Source organism: Antechinus flavipes, chromosome 3 (assembly GCF_016432865.1).
Source record: "Antechinus flavipes isolate AdamAnt ecotype Samford, QLD, Australia chromosome 3, AdamAnt_v2, whole genome shotgun sequence".
Lineage (NCBI taxonomy): Eukaryota > Metazoa > Chordata > Mammalia > Dasyuromorphia > Dasyuridae > Antechinus > Antechinus flavipes.
This window is the reverse complement of record NC_067400.1, coordinates 70,711,434-70,736,657: the sequence shown is the minus strand read 5'-3', so window position 1 is coordinate 70,736,657 and position 25,224 is coordinate 70,711,434. Positions and strand designations below refer to the sequence as shown.

Genomic DNA, 25,224 nt, shown 5'->3' with positions numbered 1-25,224 from the left:
ATCTATATCAATGACAGGAATTTCCACAGTGAAAAAAAAAGTCAGATACATGAAGTATCCAATAATCTGACTGAGGTAATCACTTCTTTAGAATTAAGAGCAAACATATTGAGGAAAACATTATTTCTGGTGAATCAATAGTCTTATCCTTTCCCATATCTCAAGTAAGACTACTGAAAACTATAATATGTATCATATATTCAACAAAGAAGGCAAATCACCTTTATATTAATCTAAACTAACACTGCTTTTGAAAACTATTTTCTACTGGTATGAAGAAACATTCCAAGTCCTTTTTTTTTTTTTTAAACTAGCTTTCCTCTTACCTCTCAGTGTCTAACACAGTACATGATATAGGACCTAATCATTGTTTGTTAACTGACTGACATTATACTAAAGGTGAATGAGCCATGCATATTATTATAATTATATTTACTCCTCTAAAAGAGGAGATAATTTCAAGGAAAAAGTGCTTTATAAGCCCTAAAAAGTATGATTAATAAGAAGTTAAAGAGTATAACCTTACACTTACATAATGTTTTATGATTTTCAAAGTGCTCTCCTCATAACAATCCTGTAAGGTAAGTAATAATTATTATCTATCTTGAGGCAATATAGTATTGGATAGCATGCTAGCTGCTGGTGTTAGGAAGATGTAGGTATAAATTCTATCTTTGACATTTACAAGCTATGTGACATGTAGCTTTTTTTAGTTCATTCATCTGTAAAATAAAGATAATTAAGTCAGTAGTGTCTTCTTATTTAACAGGGATCTAGTGAGGCTGGAATAAAATAAGAATGTATAGAGTAGATTTCAGACCTTAAGGTGCTGTAGACAAATGCCACCTTCCTCAATATTAGCACCACCACCACCACCACCACCATCACCACCATCACTGCTACCATCATTTTTATAATATATTTTTTCACAGCTTAGAAAATTCAGTAACTTGCCTATGGTCACAAAGCTAATCAGTCCTGGAACTAGGCTTAAGAAAATAGCAAATTTTCTCCAGAGAAGAAAAAATTTTATTCTGTTGCTTCTGTGTTATACTGGAATAAATCTAATCCAACAACTACTTGAATACTTGAAAGTGGTGAAATTTATTTAAAAAGCTAAAATAAGGGCAAAATAGCTGCTATTTCCATCCATATCAACATTATATACTACAATTCACTTGACCAAGAAAAATTGCTTAGAATCACACTGCCAAGTGACTTGCTAGTCAGATAGTAAGGAAACATTTTTTACGTGTTTGCTATGTTCCAGGCTCCATGCTAAGTTGTGAGTATAGAAAGGTGAAAACAGTTCCTTCCCTCAGAAATGGTGAAATATTACACATCAACTTGTATTCTATAAGGTTGGATACTACTTAATATGTAAGTAATACAATGGCATAAGTTAGTAGTATTATCATCAAATTTGTCAAACAATAAAAAATTAGGTAAAAAGGGCTTAAAACTCTAATCAGATTCAGATGTCAATTTTTTTAAATCACAAATATAAAATGAAAAAAAAATTGTGGAAAGAAGTTAAATTTTCTGATGGAATATCAGCAACTAAATATTAACTATGTAACGTTACTTTAAAGATAATACCACAAAAATAATTTATTAAATTCATTCTAATAAATAAATTGTACAGTAATTACCACATGCCTAGGATCACAGTATTTAAATCTGAAGGGATGTTTTAGATCACCTAATCCAGCCACAACACTGTACAACTTTACATTTTGCAAACCAGGGTTAAGTATAGAAATACCTCATCTAATGTTGCAGTCATATTAAATAATTAAACCACTCCATCCAAGGCTACTCAAAACATTCATGTTCATAAGATATTCAGTCTAGCACTTCACAAAATCCAAAAATGCAGTAAGCTTAGAAAAGGATTTAAAGAAAAGAAAACATATATACTATCACAACCAAAACTCCAAAATGAAATGGTTAGAGAACAGGATCTAAAGGAAAGAGTAAATAAGTTGATATTATTTAGCCTAGAAAGAATAAATGTTTGGTTAGCTCATTGTGATGGAACATAGTATTGGTCAGCCAAAGTTTCATGTTCAGCCTCTTTATAACTCAAATAAGTTAGTTTTGTCTGTTCAAAAGATACAAACAAGAATCTTAGCCTAAAAACATGAAAATTGATGACAGAGGGACTGATCTAGAAAGTAACACAAATTATCTCCAATCCATTATCACTATTGGAGAGGAAAACAAACAAACTTCAATGTAAATACCCTATTGATGTTACATAGGTAAGTTAGTGCATTATTAGACAAGAATGGCTTTAGGTAGTCATTCAATAGTTATTGCTACTATATGTAAAACTCTGTGCCATTTTGAAATGATCACCCCCATTTTTAAGAAAATTAAAATCCAAAAGAGAGATGACAGTCATTCAATAGACAGGAATATGGAGGGCTTATTGTCTAGTTCTCCTCGTAAGGACATGATGGATTTAAATCAGATTGGATACCAAGAAATGGGGGAAACACCAAAGTAAGATGCTAAACATCAAAAATATCACAAAGCTAGGTAACAATGCCCACACAGGGCTTTAGAAATAAACTACAACTATATATACATGTATGCATACCTATATGTGCATGTATGTATTTACATATATGTCTGTATAGATGTGTATGTCTGTATGTATATATCTCTCCAGAGTAATTCAAACCTGCAATCCAGGATCCCTGTTAGATATGCACTGACTTAGAAAATCACAAATGACCATTATCTCCATTGTATTTTATTTGCATTTATTTTGTTAAAAATTGTCTAATGACATTTTAATCTGTCATTTTAAACATTTGGGGTTCTGTAAATTACTTGTGAATAGTGAGCAGGAATCTGGCACAACTGGAATAAATATCTTCTGAAAGTTTTACTATTTACTTAAGAATCATGGATCTTAAGAATCTCTGACAAAGCTAAAAACAAAAGTATTTAATAATAGATATGAACCAGAAACCACAAATACTGAATGTAATTTTTTTAAAACTCAGGATAAATTTTGCACATCTAAAATTGATAGCTGATCAAAAATTATAATTAGCAAAAAAGTACAAATAGGTTACAAAATTTACAAGGAAATTTTGCTTCAAAGACTACAAAAATCATTCCAAACTCATCCCTTTACAGAGATGGAAAATCTAAGCATTTAATAAATTGAACATATTCAGACTTTTTTTTGTATTGGTTAGTTTTTTGTAAAAAATAAACAACTTCTTTGTTTTCAAATGATAATCATCTCAAAATTTTTGTAACTATAAGATTTCAAAACCTGACACACATAATAAATGTGAGTTTTTCAAGTATGGATTGCATTTAGAACAATATACTATGTTCTGGGAGAGACCCCCCCCCCAAATTAGATACCACATGATTCTTTCCCTCACAGAATTAGCTGAGTAACAAAAACTTATTTATGAGTTGGTTATTTTTCAATCTTTTCAACTAACTATCTTTGATCATTTAAATATCCTTAATATTTTGGAAAATTAAAAAGATTAAGGATGATCAACAGTCTCACTTTTAAGAAAACAGGTTAACTTTCAAAATTATGTGAGTCCCAAAAGGAGTCCCTCTCTTTTTGCTATGAAGGCTGTGAAAGAAGAATTTATAACAACATAAAATAATGAAATATGATTTGCATAAATGACAAAAAAAGTGGAAACTTGTACTATATTTTGTTGTAATGGCCACAGCAAGGTGAAATGTATAGAGCACTAGACTTGGGGTTAAGAAGATCTAAATTCAATTTAGGCCTCACTTAAATCACTTAACTTCTGTTGCTTCAGTTACTCCACTACAAAATGCTGATAATATCACATCTCTATCAATTCTACAATTATTGATAGGATCAAATGAAACAATATTGTAAAGCTGTTTAGTACAGTAGCCGGTATAATTGCTTAGTTTTTTTTTTCTTCCTTTATTTGAGCATAGTGTAATCATGGTACAATGTTTACAAGATGATAATGCCCACACTAATGTGAAAAATATCAAATTTAGAGTATGGTAGGACCTCAGTAATCACTAGGACTCAACATCTAACTGGGGCCAGGACTATAAACTCAGAACTCATTTGGGGCACAAATTGATGGTGAAATGTGAATTGCCCTGAATGGAAAGAGGCAAAGATGGCTTTTAAATCTAGTGGCTTTGAAATCTAGTCTCCATAGAAACTTTAATAAAGGATGAAGAGTCAGAAAATGAGCAAAAGGGGAACATAAAGAAACAAGACAAAAATTAACAAAGCTCTCAAAAGGGAGAAAATTCAGTTAACACCCTTAAGTGTAAACAGATAAGGATAAATAGGAAAGATATTGCAGTATAAGGGGATATGGTTTCCAGATCAACTAAAAGATTCCATGAATGAATAAGGTAAGACAAACAAAAATGAATTAACATCTGATAAGTGGAAATCTTTGCCAATTCACAAAAGAACACAAAACTGCAGCAGAATGTAATCTAAATTGTTTAAAAGAGAAATAAGAATTATGAAAACAGAATCTGTGGTCTTTGTAGAACTTGACAAAAGAAAAATAATTAATCCACAATGGTAAATCTCATCAAAGAAATGAAAGAGAAAACTGATTGGAATGCAAATATATAAAAATAAAAGATAGCCTAGAAGAAAAGCAAAATCAATAATATTCATACCAAAAAAAATCTTCATATAAGCAAACCACATTGATATTGAAGAATGATACATACAGACAATTTAAAGGTTATAAATCTCCCAGAAGAAGACTCAAAAAAACCTGAACATCTTAATCCAAGAAATTATATGACAACTTTTTAGAACTTCTGTACACAAAAAATAGATCTGAAATATCATGATCTAATTTTGTTCACAGGTGAACCAAGCTTTTTTGTGGGACTAAACTACAGAATGGGAGGACACATAAGAGAGGAAAAGCGAATAATGAACAGCAATGTGTGAGGTCAAAGTTTAACAATGAAAGAAAAACAACTTATTGGAAAAAAGAAAGACTACAGGAAAGTGGGTAAGGAGTAAAGGGAGGAAATAAGATGAGGGAAAATGGAGAAATCTTGTACTAGTATTAAAAGACAGTGCTACAAAAGAATATTTTCATGGGAGAAAGACATATTCTAAAAAACGTAAGGCATTTATAATGATAATAATCTTCAGGAATTTGGAATTTAGAAAGACTATTTTCTCTACCTAAAGGGAAGGAGAATTGGAGGCAGCAGATAATCAGAAGAAGAAGACATGGACCCAAAGAGAAATTTCATGGCAAATGGAAAACAACAACCATTACAACAACAAACATATAGGAAAATAAAGGTTAATAACCAACTTTACAATCAGGCACATAGGAATATCCCTACCAACATCCTCTTTAACAAATAAACAACTGCTAGTTCTAAGAGTAAGAGGAAAAGAAAAAGGAAAAAACAAGTGTAATATCTACAAGGTAATAGTGTTGAAATTGTTGAGGAAAGCCAAACATTTTAAAAATAAGATTAGATATTTATATTTAAGCTTTAAGTTTTGTGGGTCAAATCCAAGTTTAGAGATAAGAAGAATCAATGACATAGGCTGCATCACTTTCCCAATCCCAATTCTATAACTTTGTCATGATAATGTTTTGAAAAGGAAAATGTATATTTTTCATATGGAATGAAAATCCACATAATTTTCTGTACACATTCTGTGTACAAAAAATAGATCTGAAATATCATGATCTTTTCATTTTGACTTGGCCTATCTTCTCAGGCCAATAAATGCCCAAATTTGGGATCTCCTACTTTCAAATCTGATTAAAATTTTTACATTATGAATTTGAGCTGGTGTGGGCAGGGGAAGATAAAGGCTTAGAATATCATTCTATATTTTAATAAAACCTAAAGCTATCTTGAGGCTTTTATCTTGTGGACTTATTTACTAGTGTGTTTATCTAGTGTTTCTTTAAATAAAGAATATACAAGCTATTTACTTAGTTTTCAAGAAGTTTTTTTTTTTACATTTAAAATAATTGAAATCTTTACCACAAACATCCATGTTCTTTGATTTTGTTGCTGTTATACTCTAACAAAGAAGTTGGTAGCACTATACATATACATTTATGCTAACAAAAAATTCATGATTGCTATAAAAAAGAAATTCTTATTAATGAAAGCAAAAATGTGCTCTGTCTCTTTCCTCAAATCTCCCTGTAATTATTTGTCTACATGTTGTATACAGTGGAATAAAAGCTATTTGAAGGCAGCAGATCTTTTTTGTTATTGTTCTTTGATATTCCAGTATGTATCATGATGCTTTACACATAGTATATAATTAAAACTTTTGTTGTTGTTGAAATGAATTGAAAATATGTCAAGTCAAAATGAAATGAATTTCTAGGTAAATTCTAGGTAAATGAGAAAATCACATGGAGCTCATAGCTGTACATCTCAACAAAATAACAAAATGGCATAAATCAAGGAAATACATTAAAAATTAAATTTTTATTCTCACATAAAGAACATGACTAGAAAAATCTGTAGAAAAAGTAAAATAACAATTTGTAAATTACTTATACTAAGAATCTGTATATAAATAGAGGCAACTTGCTAAAAATGTCTTTTTAAAAGAGTGCTGAAAATGTCTTGTTATTTGAAAACAAACCATATTTGCAAAGTGTCAAGATATTTTAAAATAACCTAATTCTTAACAAATGCAATATATATGATAAAATAAATAAAAATTTTAATGTTGAAATAGTCTATTAAATCAAATAGTCAAGTTTTGATTGATTTGAATCAACAATATTAAAAAAAGAAAAAAGAAAGAAACCGAAAAAGAGTTCCTAAAAACCATGAACTCTTAACAGGTATTACAAAGTATTTAAGGAAAATTTAATAAAGATTTTCTTCTCCCACTAATACCTTGCTTGTCAAATGAGATTTTATTTAGAATATTTCAAGATACATGTCATAAGTGAAATCAGAGAACTAATATCACAATAAGGAATAACAGACTAAGTAAAAGACAATAAACATGGTAATTATAAGGAAATATTGTTTAAAAATGATTTTGTTTCTTCCAATGTGTTTAATATATTTATGAAAACATTAAAAGGTAAAGTCCATTTAAGAAGAATTTTAGAAGAAGTTAAGGTTAAACATCTAATTGAAGTGTAATCATAGCATTCCCTATCAATTAGCTCCAAGTCTTAAAGATTCCTTGACTGGAGGAAGGACAATTTAAGAGCAAAGATTTCCTGCTTTTTTCCACCTTTGGTAACAGGAAAAAAGGGCAAATAAAAAGGTCCACAAGGTTTGGATTTGGAATTAATGAAGATGTTTATAGGCAACGAATAGATAGCTAGAACTAGCTTGTAGCAGGTGGTGAATAAATATCTTCTCCATTCAACAGTAAATATGTGAAGCCTTTAACTCTACTCTTAGGCTGAAAGGATCTGCAAAGCTAAAGCAAGGCTTTTATTCATTAGTGGTGCTTGCTTATAAAGGAGAATTTGAAGGAAGTCACAAGCAGATTTGAGAACAATCCTGAAGAACTACATATTAAAAAAAAAAAATTAAGGCTTTCCTGACTGAAACAAACAAAAATAAGAGCCAGGTTCACATAATAAAAAGCTATCAATACTTTACATATGTAATTTTATAATTTATACTTTCATATATCTCATTTTATAATTATTATCAACAGATGAGTCTAATGAATGAAAACTGCTCTATATAAATTTTGACATCCCATTATAAGCAAGTATATATTCTAGTAACTATAATCAGTATTTCCTATTTCTTTAAGATTTGAGTACTAAAATAAGTTTAATATTTAAAAGGACATCATCACCACTGAAGACTTTCTGAGCTGGATAGTATCTTAAGTATCACCTAATCTACCTCTCTAACTTAACAAATAAAAACCCAAATCCTTAAGAAGCTGTAACTTACCACCTGGTTAGACTTCGTGAGAACTAAAATTCATGTCTACTGACTTTCTTCATCACTACTTTTTAAATTATGCTTATACTTTTCTTTCTATAGAGATATGTTATTATTTCTAAAATACATTAAAATTTCTACAGTGTTTACACCAGTCTATTTCTGTAAAATTTATAATTTAAATATAAAGGTATATTTCTTTATAAAATATAATAATAAACTTAAGCAGCTTAATCATACATTTTATCCTTTATTTTTCTGCTACAGTTTTGTTCAATTAAATCAAGGCATCACCATTTTACTCATGGACAGGAACAATTACAGTTTTAGCACTGCAAAGGAGATTAAGAAAGAGGAAGAGAAGATAGCATTGGCTTTAATTCACAGATTTATTAAGTAATGATGATCATCACAACATACTAACAACACATACTTGAACAATGCACTGAGTGCATTTGTTCTAAAGAAAAGAATGTTGAGAAACAATGGTGATGTTTATAATGTTAGTAATTAGAGTTAAGTTAAACCATGTAAAGTGAGAGATAAATTGTAGGGAATAAAAAGCCAAATAAATGAAATAAAGAAAAAAAGACACCATAAAAAACACAAATTTCAAAATCTTTTACAACCATACAAACAGGGCTTATATGCAAAGTGTTAATAAGATTATAAAAAAACCTAATCTATCAATATACCAAGCATATATCTTGAAAATATACATTTCACCAATAATTAGGAAACAAACTAGTACCAAAAGAACAATTCTTTGAAGCTTGAGCATCTGTTTTGGCTTCACATGTAGAATAGGCATCATAATTATAAGTATCATGTCTATATCAGAAGAGCATATCATGAGCAGTAAATAACAATAAAGTATTCTAACAGTGTAACAATAAAGTTTTCTAATGCTACAAACTAAAAGTAATAACATTTTAAAAGATATTATTGAGGAGGCAAAAAATATGTATCCTATTTTATGCAACAATTACATTTCTGTATTTGATTTGAATTACCAAAAACAATTTACTGACTTATTTCTATACTAGTTAGTACATTATTTTTGATAATTCAAATCAAATGATAACTTAAATAAAAAGGTGAATGTGTCCAAAAGAAATCCATGGTGACTAACTACTTTTTAAAAAAAAAGTGAATGTACTTGAAACAATCAGTCTTTTCTTTATTCTTATTTTTATAAGATGAAAATTTTCGGCAATTTTTTCTTGAAATTTCGAAATTTAGGATTTCTTAAATTAACTACATCCTCATATAAAATGTTATATTTTAGAAATGCACCTGGCAGTTTAAAACAGATAGCAAAGCAAAAGAATTTATTCAAAGCATATTATGCTTTTTCTATACCTCAACTTTCATTTGTGCTGATTGAACTTTTCTGACATCAGACCATCCCAAAATTAAAGTGTGAAAGTATTGTAATTCCCTTACATTCATGTTAAAAGTCCAGGTACAGCAGGAAAAATCTTTAAAATGTAATATAAGCATTACTTTACAAACCACAGCACTTGTCATTTTAGATAAAAACAGCACTTCCATCATGTCTGTACGTTAAAATTAAAATTTAATGTGTCATGATGGACAGGAGTATATAAAATGAGTATGACAGGATTCTTTATTAATTTTCTTCCTCTAACTTCTTTGTTGAGGCTGAACATGTTAAAAGGCAAATGAGATTCATTCAGTCCTGTAAGTACAAGCTGAAACTAGTTTAAAAAAAAAAAAAAACACTGAGCTATGTTTTTTTTTTTTTTCCTTCTTAGCATTACTGGAATTAAGTACTCATTCTCTATTTTTATGATGATGTATGAAGCCGGAAAAAGATACAGATACATGACCATATATTGACAGCGGTTACAGAGCCAAAGACTCACACAACTAATACAACTGTGCTTTTAACAGCCAATTTTCTGATGAAGAGCATTTTATTGTTTATCAGTAGCACCAATGCAGTGCTCAACTCCTGTTCTGATAGTCACCTGTGCCTTGAGTTAAAGATGAAACACCAGGGCTTTCCCACCCCTCTATATGGTAGCTAGATGGTGGCAACTCTCTCTTATTTCACTAAGAGGTTTACAGTTATCTTGGATGGACTATCACAATTTCTCTGAAATAAAAAAGGCCATAGAGTTTCGCATAACCTATGCTTTTTTTTTTCTTATTTCACTTGCCACAAATAACAGCATATCTAGCTGATATTGTTCACTTGGGCTGCTCATCTTATTTTAAAAAAAAAAGCAAGAAGGGAGAGAAGGAGGAAAGGAAGGGAAAAGAGAAAGAAAGGAAGGGAGGAAGGTAGGGAAGGAAGGAAGGAAGAAGGGGGGAGAGAGGGAGGAAGGAAACAAGGAGAACTCTGAATGCTTTGATTGACTTTTCAAAGCATATTTAATTTGGTGAAGTATATTCTCATAATCACACTGAGGGTAAATCAATATCATTTTCACTGATGAAGAAAGTAGAAAGAAAAATTTAAGTGATTTGACAAGGTCACACAGATAGGTCCCCAGTTTCCCTGTTCAGTGCTTTTTGCTCAGACCCTTTAGGTCTACTAGACATGTCCACAGCATAGAATCCATTTGCTTCTTTTTTATTTAATGGGTATACTGGCCAGATTTATTTCTTAAGGACCCTGCCTTAAAGCAAAAACAGTCTGATTCTCCAGATCTATATTTTACCACAGTATTTAGAAAGGAAAAGTGAGGCAGCCTTCTCTCACTTAAATCCAATTTACTTCATGCTATCACCTCCCTGATGTCATAATTTTCTGAGAACAAAGGACAAACAACAACAACAACAGTATAGACGAAGTACCACAGTCATATAGTTCAACAGTCACCTGACTACACACCAAGTTTTAATCAACTGTATTTTCTATAGTTCTTTCTTCCTTTGCTTTTAGCTCTTCTTTGAAGACAGACCATTTTATGACTTAGATAAGTTTTGTCACTTTATAGGAGCTATTCAAGAAATTTAGTTGCTGCTAGAAATATATTAGGACCAACTGGAAAAGTGGCTGAACTAATCTCATGGCCACTGATTTGGATGAAGAATTAAGGGAACAAATAACCTGAGGGAACTTACCGGAGTGTGTCCTGAGGTGTCCTGTGAGGGCGTCCCTTCTCCGACAGGCATAGCTGCAGAAGGGACATTTGAACGGCTTTTCCCCAGAGTGCAACTTAATATGTCTCAGTAGGTTGCCCTTCTGAGTGAAAGAAGCTCCACACTGGTTACAGTGGAAGGGGCGCTCACCTTTAGGAAGGGAGAAATTAGGAAGGCATTAAAAAAGTTATGGTACAGTGATTCAAGTCCAACACATTGCTAACTCGTACCATTTCTCCATGCCAAAAGTTTGTTGTAGACTCTTTTCCGATATGAGTTTTCCAAATGTCTCCTTAAAATGTAGGACTGGATCATGGTAGGATTTCAAGCTTCACATCCATGACATTTTTCCTCCTCATATAAATTCAGTAGTGCTCCATTGCTTCGACTAAGGCTAGGTCTACCAGATCGAAAAATTTTATTAACCTGACCATTCAATTTAGTAATGCAACTAACATAACTCAAGTTTTTCATTGAATTCATAGCATTTTTTATTAGGAAGCAATATTAAGAACATTTGGTGTCATCCCGTCTTTTTATAGGTAAAAGATGTAAAGTCCAAAGAGATTAAGGGGTTTTCTTTCACAAGGTTATAGTAGGTGCAGATGAACTCTGATTCATGGTGCAGGGCTAGTATCACTCAACCATGTCATCCTGCAGGCAGAAAGCCTTCTGTGTATGCCAGTTTATGTAAGTTATGTGGAACCCTGGTCCCAAGTGACATATTTAAAATTCATTTTTCACTTCTGATGATTTTAATGACTGAAAACAAAACAACTTCAGTGACAATTCCATTATGAAAACCTGTCACTAACAACTCTTTGGCAAATTTGTGTCATCCTTATGTAATAGTCATAGAGACAAAAAGAAAAATATTAAGAAACATTTCCATACCAGGCATACTTACATTTTTCCATTATAATATGGCTTTTCTTTGTGGAAACTCTGATGTAATATTAACAATTTTAGGTTTATTGCACCTTGATCTATTATTGTGAGTTGACTGTCATTCACTGGATCAAGTATGAAACATGCTTGTTGATATTAGTACAATCAAGTAGTATCTGACTATCTGGGTGGTTTCTTCTGCATTAGAATTCTGTGCTGTATATCTGTGGAATAGTCTTGTGCATTAACTAGACAGTAAGTATAATGCCTCATGTCTTTGGCATATAACACTAAAGGCCTGGGCATTACTAATTTTGTTTTACAAAGTCAATTATGGTTATATCTTTAACAATATTTCTAAGGTCCATCTCCAGTTTCTTGAATATCATTGTGTAAGGAGTCACAGGACCAAGACAAATATCAACAAAACACCTCAAATTATTTTGATAAATAGGCAAAAATGGATTAATGAATACTTAAGCATCTGTTAAACACTTACTAAGTGTAAAGCACTATCTTGGGCAATGGGGATACAAAGGAAAAAAATGTATTTATCCCTTGCTTTCAAGAAGCTCACATTATTTTCAGGGAAACAACATATATACATATAAGCATAAATAACAAATGCAAAGTAATTTGATGGGAAGGGAAAAGGTAGTGGGAGTAATGGTAAGAAATAAGTCCCTACAGTAGAATAGGCTGGAATTCAGAAAAGATCTCATATAGGAGGTAGAATGTAACCTGAGCTCTGCAGAAAATTAGGGATTCTAAGAGAGAGAAGTAAGGAGAGAGGGCAATGAAGGAATGGAGGGAAAGTTTTTACAAAGGCCAAGATGGTGTATTGTGTATGAGGACAAGCAAAAGAACAAAATTAGCTGGATCTTTGTATGGAAAGGAATATCATGAATATAAGGCTAGAAAGGAGTAGAAATGTTAAAAATATATATAAATACAAAAGGATTTTCTTTTTTATTTTAAAGGAAAACAGCATGCTACTGATGTTTTTAAAGCAAGGAAGTACAATGGTCATGATCATTTTAGCAGCTACATAAAACATCAATTGAAGAGGGGAGACATCTGAGGAAGAAAAACCAATCAGAAGACTTTTGCAGTAGTCCAGGTACATGATGATGATGTCTAAGCAGTATTGTTGTATGAGAATGAAAAAGGAAGATGTGAGAGATGATGTCAATAAGGTAAGATGCATGGGAAAGTGAGAAGCTGAAAATGACAAAATAAAACTATTGAAATGCTGGCATTTTAAACCTGTCAACCTCCATCTCTAATCCACAAATAAAATTATCTTCTTAAAACTCTTCTTCACACAAATGCTAACTAATATTGTCATATAAATCTCTAATTTGCAATGAAAGGTGAATCAAAACATTTTGCCTCAAAACAAAATCATCTGCTTTGGACTTGTCTATTAATACCTTGAAAAATAATTTCATTAATTAATGTAACTAATTTTGCATTTCATTTTTTAAAAATGTAACTGTTCTAAGAGATTTACAGTAACTGGGCAATTTTATACTTAGAGCTAAAAAAAATATGAAACCAATCAGTTGCTAAGTATGGATTCTTTTTTTAGTTTATCATTTTAAATTTCAGCATATAAAAAGAAACACAAAAATTACTTCCTTTTGGATGATTTGAACCATTTCCACATTTAAAGATAAATCATTAATTAGACATTGAGTTGCCTTTTCAAAGTTTTACTTTGAGTTGTTTAAATATTATTTAAAAATTTCATCTGGAACATATATAGTATTACAATGAAACATTACAGTGAACATATATAGTGCTACAGTGAAAAATAATTGGATAAAGACATCTTTAAGTCTGTTTCAAATTTCATGGAAGTTTGAGCCTTGAAAATTCTATGATTCTAAGAAAGTAAAAGTTCTGAAAAGGCATGTCTGTAGTTATTTCCATGGATGTGTGTGTTCAGGCCAAGTCAACTACCAAAGGTAAGGAAATGAAAGCACTTTGGACTAATGCATATAAGTGTTGACAATATATAATTATTGTCCTAAATAAGATACATTGGGTTATGTCATTTCTTTAGGTTTTGGCATACTTTTTAAACTATTATTTTTATCCCATAGTACACACTTTTGTAAGGATGTAGCCAAGTAACTTTTTTCTAATAACTGTGGAGGCAATGACTAATTTCTAAATACCTTGATTCAAGCTGAGAAATCTATCTTTGGAGTTATGTCACCACCTTAAAATATAAATGCCTTGAATGTAGGAATGTAGGAATTCTTTGAATTTGTATCCCCAGAACCCACTACAGTAGCTGGCAGTGGCATAACAAATGCTTATTAGCTGACAGATTTAAACAAAGAAACAAAACAACAACAACAAACTACTTGAATGGGTTATACAGTTGACCAAACTGATAAGCTATGTTAACATCTTGTAAACATAGCTAAAATAAGGACAGAAATTAGGACATTCAAGAAAAAAGCATATTGCAATTAGTGGACTAAACATTTCTATATCTATATGGTTTTAGGTCTCTGAAAGTCATAGTAATATAATGGATAGAAAGCAAGACCAGGACTCAAGTCTTTCCTTAGACATCCTAATTGTGTGATCCATGCCAAGTCAGTTCATTTCCTAGTGTCTTAGACAGCTCTAAGACTACGAGTTGTAGAGATGGTGCCAACTTCCCATAGTAAAGGGAATTTCTCACCCAGAATTTCTAATCCTAATGAAACCACAAATTCAGTTCCTTTCCCTATGCTTTAGTTCTCTTATTATCTGCTTGCTATATGAATTAGATTTTTATCTAAATAAAGGTTTCATCATTTTGCAATGAAAAATACTGTTGAATCTGTTCATGAGAAGTTACATTTGTCATTCAGGTTTTGGCATACTTTTTAAACTATTATTTATATCCCACAGTATACACTTTTGTAAGGATGTAGCCAAGTAACTTTTTTCTAATAGCTATAGAGGCAATGACTAATCTCTAAATATCTTGAGTTTTACTAAGCCACAATTTAAAAAAAAAGTTTGTATTCCATGTTATTTTATTTATTTTCAAAAGAGTTCTTTACCTTGCTTTATGTGTCCTGACCCTGAAAAATATTTCATCAGCTCTGCAAACCAAAACATTCCATCAAATCAATCATCTCTATCCAGATACCCACTAATTAATAAATTTACTTATATAATTGCAACCAATATTACCTCTTTTCTCCCCATTGTATTGATTTTTAAAATAAGCTACATTTGCTGAATTAATTGGTTTATGTGAAGATTTAGTACTTTGGAGAAAGCACAAACTAGAATGCTTTCTTATTCATATATTGATGCAGAACAAATCTTACAACTTTAGGAAGTCCCCATAACAACAGTGAAGAGTAATCTAGTTAAAAAATCCAAATAGAATGCCATCCTACTATGACAACTGGTCATAGGAAACTTTTTTTGAGCTAAAGCTATTTCTTGTAAAAATAACTGCTTGTTCTAGGGGAAGAATTATGACAGAAATAAGCATTGTAGTACTTATTCTAAATTTTCACCCACTTCAGGAGGATTTACAGTTAATTCTTGGGATTATTTGTATTATTTGCCTTATTAACATAAAATAAATCTGTGTGTTTTTGAGCATAGACATGCATGAGCACATGCATGAAGATAAGCAGAATATATCTATGCAACAGGAATGCATACACACATTTATATGCCTTAGTTAAACAGAGGCAAAATATTACATAAAGGGTCTCATACTGAGCAGAATACAAATGCAGAATTTCCTAGTCAAAATACTGTGATGAACAAGCCATCAAGGAGCAACGGCATGACTCCAAAAAGCCACAATGTACTAAACATGGTACTGAAAGCTGGAAGCAAAAAGTGTTTTTTGTGTGTTTTTCCCATAAAGGGTCAAAATTAAGAAGATTACCACTTTCTTGATCTCCCCACAGATCAGTAGTTTTACATGATTGATTTCACTCCCCCTACTTGTTTTCCTTTTCTTAATATCTTCCATGAAGAGTGCCTAGAGAATCCGATGATCATATTACCTGATTACTTGGCTAAAGTAGCAATACCAAAGTAAAAATCCCACACCATGAATAAGATGCTGGAATTGGCACTTTAGGAGAAAAGGAAAAAGAAAAAGAGGAAGCTAATTAGATCTGATTCTCCATATGAGTGTCATGAGTTAGATGATTAAGCATCATTCTTAAATTCAATCCTGTATTTAATGTTTTGCTAGTTGAAAAGAAAAATAAAAGAACTTTCCCTAAAATATTTAATTTACACATACATAAATTTGAAGAAGAAATTCTGCTTTAAATTATTCACTAAGATGATATTAATTTATAATTACTAAATTGTAAATGAATGTTTCTTATTCTCCCTACCCTAAGTAAAGCTCACAATTAAAAAAAATCCAAATGCACTTAGAGTCTTAGATGGAAACAGAAAAGTAGTGGTTTGGTAGAATTATTATTTTAGGTCATCATAAATAAAATGAAATGGAAAAATGTCACTTCTATATTTTCAGGCTGACCTTGGAAAAAAAATTCTAACCAGAACTTTAATTGTTGGGAAAGCTGCAAAGATCATTACTAGTGGTACCAATTAACTATAAATCAACAGATGAAAATTCATGTGACCTTTGAGAGAACATTTTGTCTGTTACCTAGCAAATATTTAAGACTACACTTAAAGTAGCTTCAGATCAATGGGAATAATTACTATTGTGAATCTACATAATTCAAGTTTTGCTATAATTTGAAAATAATTTTCAAGTATATGTTTATCAGAACACTAATGATTAATATGCTGTGTTTAAACTACTGTTAGTAAGTTTTTTATAATAAGAAACTGAAGAAATTAAGCAACTATAAGAAACAAATTAACAAGAGAGTCTGTCAAAAATTATGATGGCTACAATATAAATAACTTCAACCTCATAATGCTAAAGAAAGGAAAAGATTAACTGTTAAACTAGATATTCATGTTAAAATCTGAAAACCCTTTTTAGTTTCAACCCTTGTTGAAAATGCTTCTAAAATGTATTTAGTGTCTTGGTAAATTAACTGAATGGAAGACAAGTAGTGAGATGTACTCTTAAGCTGTCATGTCAGAGGTTATGCATCCAAATCAATGGCTATCCTTCAAAAGAGTCCGCCTAACAGGATATACTTATTCTAATGATGCCATCGCTATTCAAGATATTTTTCTAATTCTTCTCTTGAATTCTCTTCAGAATCAGTTCATACGTCATACAAAAAACCCCAACCTCTTTACTTTATCAATATAGAGTGCTTTTGAGTCAGAATGGTACTTCTAAGTTGAGCTATCTGTCTTATTCACATGAATTAGCACCAAATCACTTTAAAATCAAATCTACTCTGAAAGGGCAAAAATCTGCTGCCACTGAAAATGTCCAAAATAATCTGCCATTCATTCTAAAGGCAATTCACTTTAAGGAAGAAGTTTCAAAATGTTTTGAGGTTATAAAATGAGTAGGGGTTTTTTGTGGTAGCAATATTCATTTCAGAGTATATGAGTGTGTATGTGTATATATATGTACATATACATATATATATACACACACACAGAATATACATATATTTGTGTGTATATATATATATATATATATATATATATAACTATTCTGGTATATCTATTTATTTTAAAATCTGTTATATTACTTTATAATTATACCTCAGACTTTAATATTTCTTTGACCCTGAGGATCTTATCTATTGATCATTCTGAGTATGACTATTGACTGTTCATTACTGTAAATATATAGGAGGTAGAAGACTGAGCTGAATGGCAACTGACTCCAAGTGATCTTCATAAGATGGGGCTTTGAAATACAGCCAAACTATATGGCTTGCCATTCTTTAAATATTTCAGGCTTTTCCTTGCTTCTTGTGCCTTTGCTAACATTATTATTTCTACTTGGTGACCTCCCTTTTATTGCTTGTCAAATCCTGTACAGTTTTCCTTAGTTCAAATATTACTGCCTCTATAATCCCTTCCCTGATTTTTCTTTGCAGGCTTTACCTTTTTCCTCTCTGCATTCCTATAATAGTGTCTGTGTTGACAATGTATTACATATTTATATGTGCACGTATTCTCTCTCATAAATGACAAACTCCTTAAAGGTAGTAACTGTCTCTTATTCTTCCTTAGATCCTACATAGGACTTGGTACACCACTCCACATACAGCAGCCAATGTATGGTGAAGTGGACTCAATGTCATTTTGTTTTGGTGTGGCTTATCTTTCTCCTAAAAATGTAGGGCAGTAGAGAGAGCACTGGGCCTGGAATCAGAAAGGCCTGCTGAGATCCTGGGTAAATCACAACCACAGTTTCCTTCAGTTTTGTCATCAATAATTATAGCATCTCCCTTATAGGGTTTTTCTAAGGATAAGATGAGATAATATTTGTAATGTATCTTGCAAACTTTAAAACTTTATCTAGAGAAAGGCCAAATATATCATCATTATTGCTATTATTACTGTTATTGAGACTATAAATTCTTGTAACTTTTTTATACCTTAACAATGTTATCTATTGCTATATTTCCAAACTTGCAATATTTTGGTCAGAGTACAAGAATAGTAACCCTCATTTTTTTTTTTTTTTACCATGATTTCATTTGTATAATAACTTTTAATTCTGGTAAAGGACAGTTTATTCATGGCTAAAGCAATTAAAACCTTTCTTATTTCTCTAAGATTGAAAGGGTTTATTTATTTAATTGAAAGGCTTTCACCTACTCCCTTTATTGTAATCTCCTGAACTGTACTCCATTCTTCCCACTCGGTAAATATCTTCCTTGCTACCATCAAGATCAGAAATTATTTTGATATGGCAACATCTGCTGTCAGTCAAACGAAATTAGAAATAATAACGTCTCTTCATACTTCTGAGGCTCTCAAACTCATGCACCATAATTATCAAAAAGCACAGGTTACTGAGAGGTAGCACAATATTGTGTTAATACTGAATCAGAGAGCTAGAAGATGTGAAGTCCCAGCTCTGCTGTTTACTAGCTTTGTGACCATGGACAACTTATTTTGCCCCTCTGAGCATCATTTTCCTTATTAATAAAATGAGGATGAAAATAATTGCATTATATACCTCATCAAGTTATTGTGAGGCAAGAGTCTAATAAATCTGAAAGCACTACATAAACAATGAATTACTATCATCCATTTTTTAGTATGGATAGCAGAAGTCAGTTCTAGACAGCTATTGCAGATTATAGACAGACTACAGGACTACATGTATAGTTATTTACACAGCAACTTATTCTTGGACTCTAGTGATGCAGAGTTCTACTATATAGAATAAATTGTGAAAACCCAAGCCAACAATAAGCACAGTAAGTTAAACTGAAGACTTGAAAGCTTTCTTAGTGCTTTCCAAAGATGGGATTAATATAGGCAAAGTAATTAGTCAACAAGTCAAAGTAACTTTGATAACAAACTCATATGTGTAGTGCTCACTAATTTTCAATTCAAAAACATTTATTAAATGTCCACTATGTTCTAAATACTACAAGAAATTTTTGATGTTCCAAAAGTACCTAACTTATTTCAACAGTTCGTTTTATATAAGTGTAGAATGTGGCTTTTTACAATTGGTAAGAAAAATTTAAACTTGACACAAGTAAAACAATTTAGAGAAGATTCTGTTTAAAGAAAAAAAAATCTTTTACCAGGGATACTTTCCTGTCCTTTCTGCTATCTTGGTCTAAAGAATGCATATAGTTCGAGGGATCGGGAAGGGAAGAAAAAGAATAAGCATTTATATACTGACTAGCTTACTAGCATTGTGCTAAGTGCTTTAATGCTTCAATGACTAACTGGCAATTGTGTTCTACCACTAATTGTCAAGGTAACTTATGGCAGGTAGGAACTACAGAAGGTTTAAAAATATATAAAATGATTCCCTCCTATACAAATGCCTGTAAACTAAATTTATATCTTAAACTCTCCACTAGCAAATCGGTTCATCTGTCCACGGCAAGGTAAAATGTGCATAGAAAAATGCAAAGATCATGTAAGTCCTTTGCCATGTGAACTCTTAGCATATTATGCTGTATTAAGCACAATGAAAATTGAATTCCAGCTTCTTTTTTATGATTTACTATTCAGATTCCATGGCTGGAAGTCAAAACCAAGATTATTTTCTGCTTGTCAACAATATAGTACTAGCAGAGTTCTGAAAAAGTTAGGTTCCCCATTCACCATTTCTACCCCTGAATAAAAAGGCAAGAGAATAGTTGTCAGGTAATATAAGCATCAGATGCCATAGGCAGTCATCAGGTTTTCTTTCAGCTGCTTACCAGTGTGGCTCCTTTTATGTACCATAAGCACATTGGGCCCAATGCAAACCATGCCACAGACGTCACATTTCAGTTTACCATTCGGAAGCCGGATTCCTCCCTCGCCCTGAAGGTCCTGGACTTTTCTGTTGTCAGTCACATCATTGCTCTCAATAATGGGTTCTTCTAGGCTGCTACCTTCATCATGGCCCCTGAGGTCTCCTTCCCGACTCAGGGGTTTCCTGTCAGACTCTTCATCACTTTGCATTTCTAGCTTTACTGAATTTGCTGTGATTTAAAAGAGAACAAAAAAAAAACCATTAAATATTGAAAATATATGCATTATAAAGACAGATTTGATAGGTTTTTTTTCAGTTCTCATACTTCTTGACCTCTCTGAAGCATCTGATATGATAACAAAAGAATAGTCTCTCTTACTTCTCCTTCTACATCATGCCTCCTAATTGTGAATGTACTTTAAAAATGTGATGTTAAACTCAAAGAAAAATGGATCCCTGTGGGCCACATATTGACTAAGAAAGCCACAAAAGACGTTTTTGTTGTATTTTTATCCATTTTGTTAAACTTTCTCCAATTATATTTTAATTTGATTTTCTAGAGACTGAAAGTTTGACACCTCTCTAAGGCCTGGACTTCCTGGACCTCTTTCTTCCTTCTAGTTCTACATTATATTTCTAGGTATTTTCTTCAGCTGCCTCAGTTTAATTGTCATTTCTTAAATGATTCTCAAATCTTCATATATATATACATATATATATATTATATATATATATAGCCTTTCCTCTTAGCTTCTAGTCTACTTTATGAATCATCTATTAAATATTTCTAAGTAGATACTACATAAGCATCTCAAATTCAACACTTCCAAAACAGAATCCATTATCTTTCTTCTCAAATATGCCCTTCTTCCAATTTTTCTTATTTTTGTTGAGGGTTCCAACACTTTACAGGCTTCAATTTGCAACCTTGGTATTATCTTCACCTTCTCACTTTCACCCGCCCTACATATCCAAATAAGAGCCACATCTTGACATTTTTACCTTCACAGTGATTTTTTGCATTACTCACAAAGCCACTTCCTTATTCCATCCCTTCATCACCTCCCATCTTGACTATTGCAATAGTCTCCTACTTGGTCTTCCTCTCTCAAGTCTCATATACCAGATGATTGCCAAAGTAAATTTCTTTAAGTGCAGTTCTAAGCATGTCATCTTCTCCAGAAACCCCATGGGTTTACTATGGCCTCCAGGAGGATAAAATCTCAATTACTCTTGTTTAGCTTTTAAAGCCCTTTATAACCTGTCCCTAACCTTTCCAGTCTCCTTATACTTTGCATTCCTTCCTTCACTTAAGTCTAGTCAAACTAATCTTCTCACTATTCCTCAAACATGGCATTATATTTCCAATCTCCTTGGCAATAAAACTTCCCCTTGTTTCTCATTCCTTGAATACATTCACTATTTACTTCTGCCTCATGTAATTCCTTATTTCTTTCAAGAATCAGCTCAATCCCTAATTTTTTTGTGAAGCTTTGTCTGACTCATCCCCCAACTGTTAATGTCCTACTTTCCTAAAATGAATGGTATCTACTACTTTTATTCATATTATACTCGTGAAAGTTTAATGTGTTTCCTTTGATAAAATATAAATTCCCTCAGAGTTGTTTCTCTTGGTCATCTTCAGAGTCTATCAAAGCTGTCTGGCATGTAGTTGGCACTTAATAAATGCTAGGATAGGTAGGTGGCAAAGTGAGTAAAGTATCAGGCCTAACGTCAAAAGACAGCTCTTCCTCAGTTCAAACCTGACCTTAGACACTTATCAAATATGTGACCCTTGGCAAGTTTATTAACCTAGTTTGCCTCGTGTCCTCATGTGTAAAATGAGCTAGAGAAGAAAATGGCAAACCACTCCAGCATCTTTGCCAAGAAAACCTCAAATGGAATCGCAACAAGTTGAACAGGACTGAAATGACCAAACAAAATAAATGTTTGCTGGTTGAGTGATTTCATTATGCAATATAATATACATCTAACTACAAATAAAGATGATTTTAAATAATCAAGAAGAGTAATTGAGGCATTCTACACAAAAGGATTCCAAACATCAAATTATTCAGTCCTGTTATTAGCTATGAGACCTTGTCCAAGTTACTGAGAATATTTGGCTTTCAGTTTGCTTCTGTATTAAATGAGGCTAGTTGCATTAGATGAGCTTCAATGTTTTTTCTTAATTTCAATTTTCTGTGTTTATAAACATAACCCATTGAAATAAATTTACTTTTACATCACTTTTAATTTTTTTTAAAAAAGAAGTGCTAGAATGACTTCTTTAGCTTCTCATTTAGGAGACTGAGGTTAAGAGAAATTAAATGATTTGATTGAGTTTGTGCAGCAAATTTATGGACCAAGACAAAATTAAATTACTATCTGTTGCTTGATCTACTGAGCCACGCTGCATCTAGGTGATTATATATATGTGTGTGTATATATATATGTATATATATACACACATATATATGCATATATATATATTTATATTTATATATATGTATGTATGTATGTATATATGTATCACAAGCTCTATGTTAAACCAGAGTACTTGTGTAAACATGCTTCAAAACTGAGATGAAGAGACGATTGTGAATGTTGATATTCTGGCTAAAAAAAAATTCCTTATACATATGAAGACACCATGTCAAATGAGGAGCTCTAACGTAAGAGTAAACAAATAAGGCTGAGGAGGGCTAATTTGCTCTGCAGATCATATCAAACATCAGATGAATTTTTTCTTTGCTATGCATCAAAAATTACTTACTATATGGAACATATTATTACCATGCAAAGTATTCCAATCTTTCCCATCTGTGTATCAGAATGTAGTGAATGACAAGACGAGTAGAGCATACATGCACACACTTGTGATAGTTAAGAAACCTAAAGCTTTCTGTTTGCTGTTCTTGGATCATCCCACAGAAAAAAAATGGAATTTTGTTAGTATAGCTCTAATTCTGGATTGCTGACAGAGTCTTTTCACAAGACAGAGATAGGGCAAAATGCATGGCATAATGATCTTGACAATGACTTAAGAATTCAGATCAAGGTAACTAGGTAAAAAGTAAACCATTTGATCCTTTTGGAATAAGATGAAATGTTTTTCCCTCAAAAGGAAAAAGTTCTTTTTTAATACAATTCTCATGGAGAAATTATAAGCACTGAATATTCTCACTAGCATAAGTACTTATTACTATTGGCAATCCCTCCTTGCTTTCTTTCTGTCGCCTTTTAAATTTTAGATTGTCTACTATCTTTTGTTCTTAAACAAGGACAAAATTAAGTTCTGGCATTTTTTCTCTTTAGAATCTCCAGGATTTGGCCATTACATGTTTTTTCTATTCTTGTTTTCATCTTAATATCCATATCTGAATATATTCTCATAAACTAAACCATCCCAGTGAGCCTACCTTTCCAACAAAGAAAAAAAAAACAGAAGAAACTACTGACACAATGTACATTCTGTATCCACATACCCTTATCCCTCAAGCAAAATAAGAGGATACATTTGTTCTTGATTTCTCTCCAATCTTTTTTTTTTTTTTTTTTTTTTTTAGTTCTGTCTTTTATTTACACCTTGTCAAGATGCTATGACCTTGTTGGCATGCAGCATTCCATACCTAACTTCTCCTATAGTTCCAATATGTATGTCATCATTGCTTATATTTATATAGCTCTTTATAATTTGTAAAACACTTTATGCTACATAATTTAATCTCTATAAGAACCCTATGAGATAGGTGCTATTGTCATTGTTACTGTGATCTTTGCTGTTGTTTGTCCTTCATTCTTGAAGAGGACCATGACATCAGGGAGATGATGCCATGATATGTAAGTGAGTTGGATTTATGTGAGGGAGGGTTGGGCAAGGTCACCTGCCTCATTTTTCCCTTCAGAGTCATCTGGGTCCAGTGGCAAGAGATTGATCAAGACGGACTGTGCTATTATTTTTACTGATGTTTAGTGATTTGAAACTGATGGTCACAGAAATTAATTGGCTTGATCAGGTTCACATGTTTAATGAGTTAAGGCAGGATTCAAATCCAGATTTTCCCAAATCCAAATTGAGGGTTCTGCCTACCATGCCACATTGGGATGCTATTTTGACCACAGTGTGCCTTCATTTAGCATTGCCATGCAGGTGAAACAAATACTCTTGCCTATAGATCTGAAGGTTTTTTCTAGATGCCTCTCATCTTCTACTTTAATTCCAGTTATGATGACTACCTAAGCTGGGCAAACTCATGCCATTCTTAGTGTATGTTCTCTCCACCCTGCCCCACCTATGAGCTTATATTCAGGCTGTCTTCCTCTCTGGAATCACCTGCTCCACACCCTTCCCTCAACAAACAATCTCCCTCCCACAGATTAGGACACAATTTAAAACCATTCTCCTTTGTACGAAATTTCTTAATTAATGAAGAACACCACTGGCCACCCAAAGTAATCCAGAGCCTCAAGTAGAACATTAGTGTAAAATAAACATTAGAGCAGTACATAGGGACATATTTTCAAAGAAACATCATCCAACTTCTAGAAGCAAAATAGCTTGCAAATTTATTTTAAATATTGTCCTACAGAAGGACACCTCCACAAAGTGATAGAATGTATTTTCCTGCACTAATTGACAGGTGAATATGCTACATATTCCTCTAGAGAAATACTCAAAGGGCCTCTAGTTCTTTCTTTCTTCCCTCACATAGTAGAGAAAGAAAAGAAAAATGTTTATAATTAAGAAAGTTGAAACCTAAATAGGGGAAGGGTCAGTAGATTATTAGTATTAAAGATTATATATTTTATTTAAATTTTAAGAATTAGTATACTAATAAAGTCTGTGAATTAGTATTGGAACACATAATCATTATCTTTTCCCTGATGAAAAGATAATAATAGGGCCTACAAAC

The 25,224-nt window shown here is 32.0% G+C and overlaps 1 protein-coding gene across 7 annotated transcripts in view; it reads right to left on the bottom strand.

Moving 5' to 3' along the window:
* The window catches only part of IKZF2 (IKAROS family zinc finger 2), a 196,491-nt gene that overhangs the window by 37,711 nt on the left and 133,556 nt on the right, over positions 1-25,224 (bottom strand). For 5 of the 7 annotated variants that reach the window (XM_051983620.1, XM_051983618.1, XM_051983619.1 and 2 more), the window contains exons 4-5: positions 20,271-20,537; positions 11,029-11,196 (exon numbers count right to left, since the gene is read on the bottom strand). In XM_051983620.1, coding sequence (XP_051839580.1) covers positions 11,029-11,196; positions 20,271-20,537 — 435 coding nt within the window. The remainder of the gene's footprint in view (positions 1-11,028; positions 11,197-20,270; positions 20,538-25,224) is intronic. The other 2 variants (XM_051983621.1, XM_051983622.1) reach the window with 1 other exon arrangement.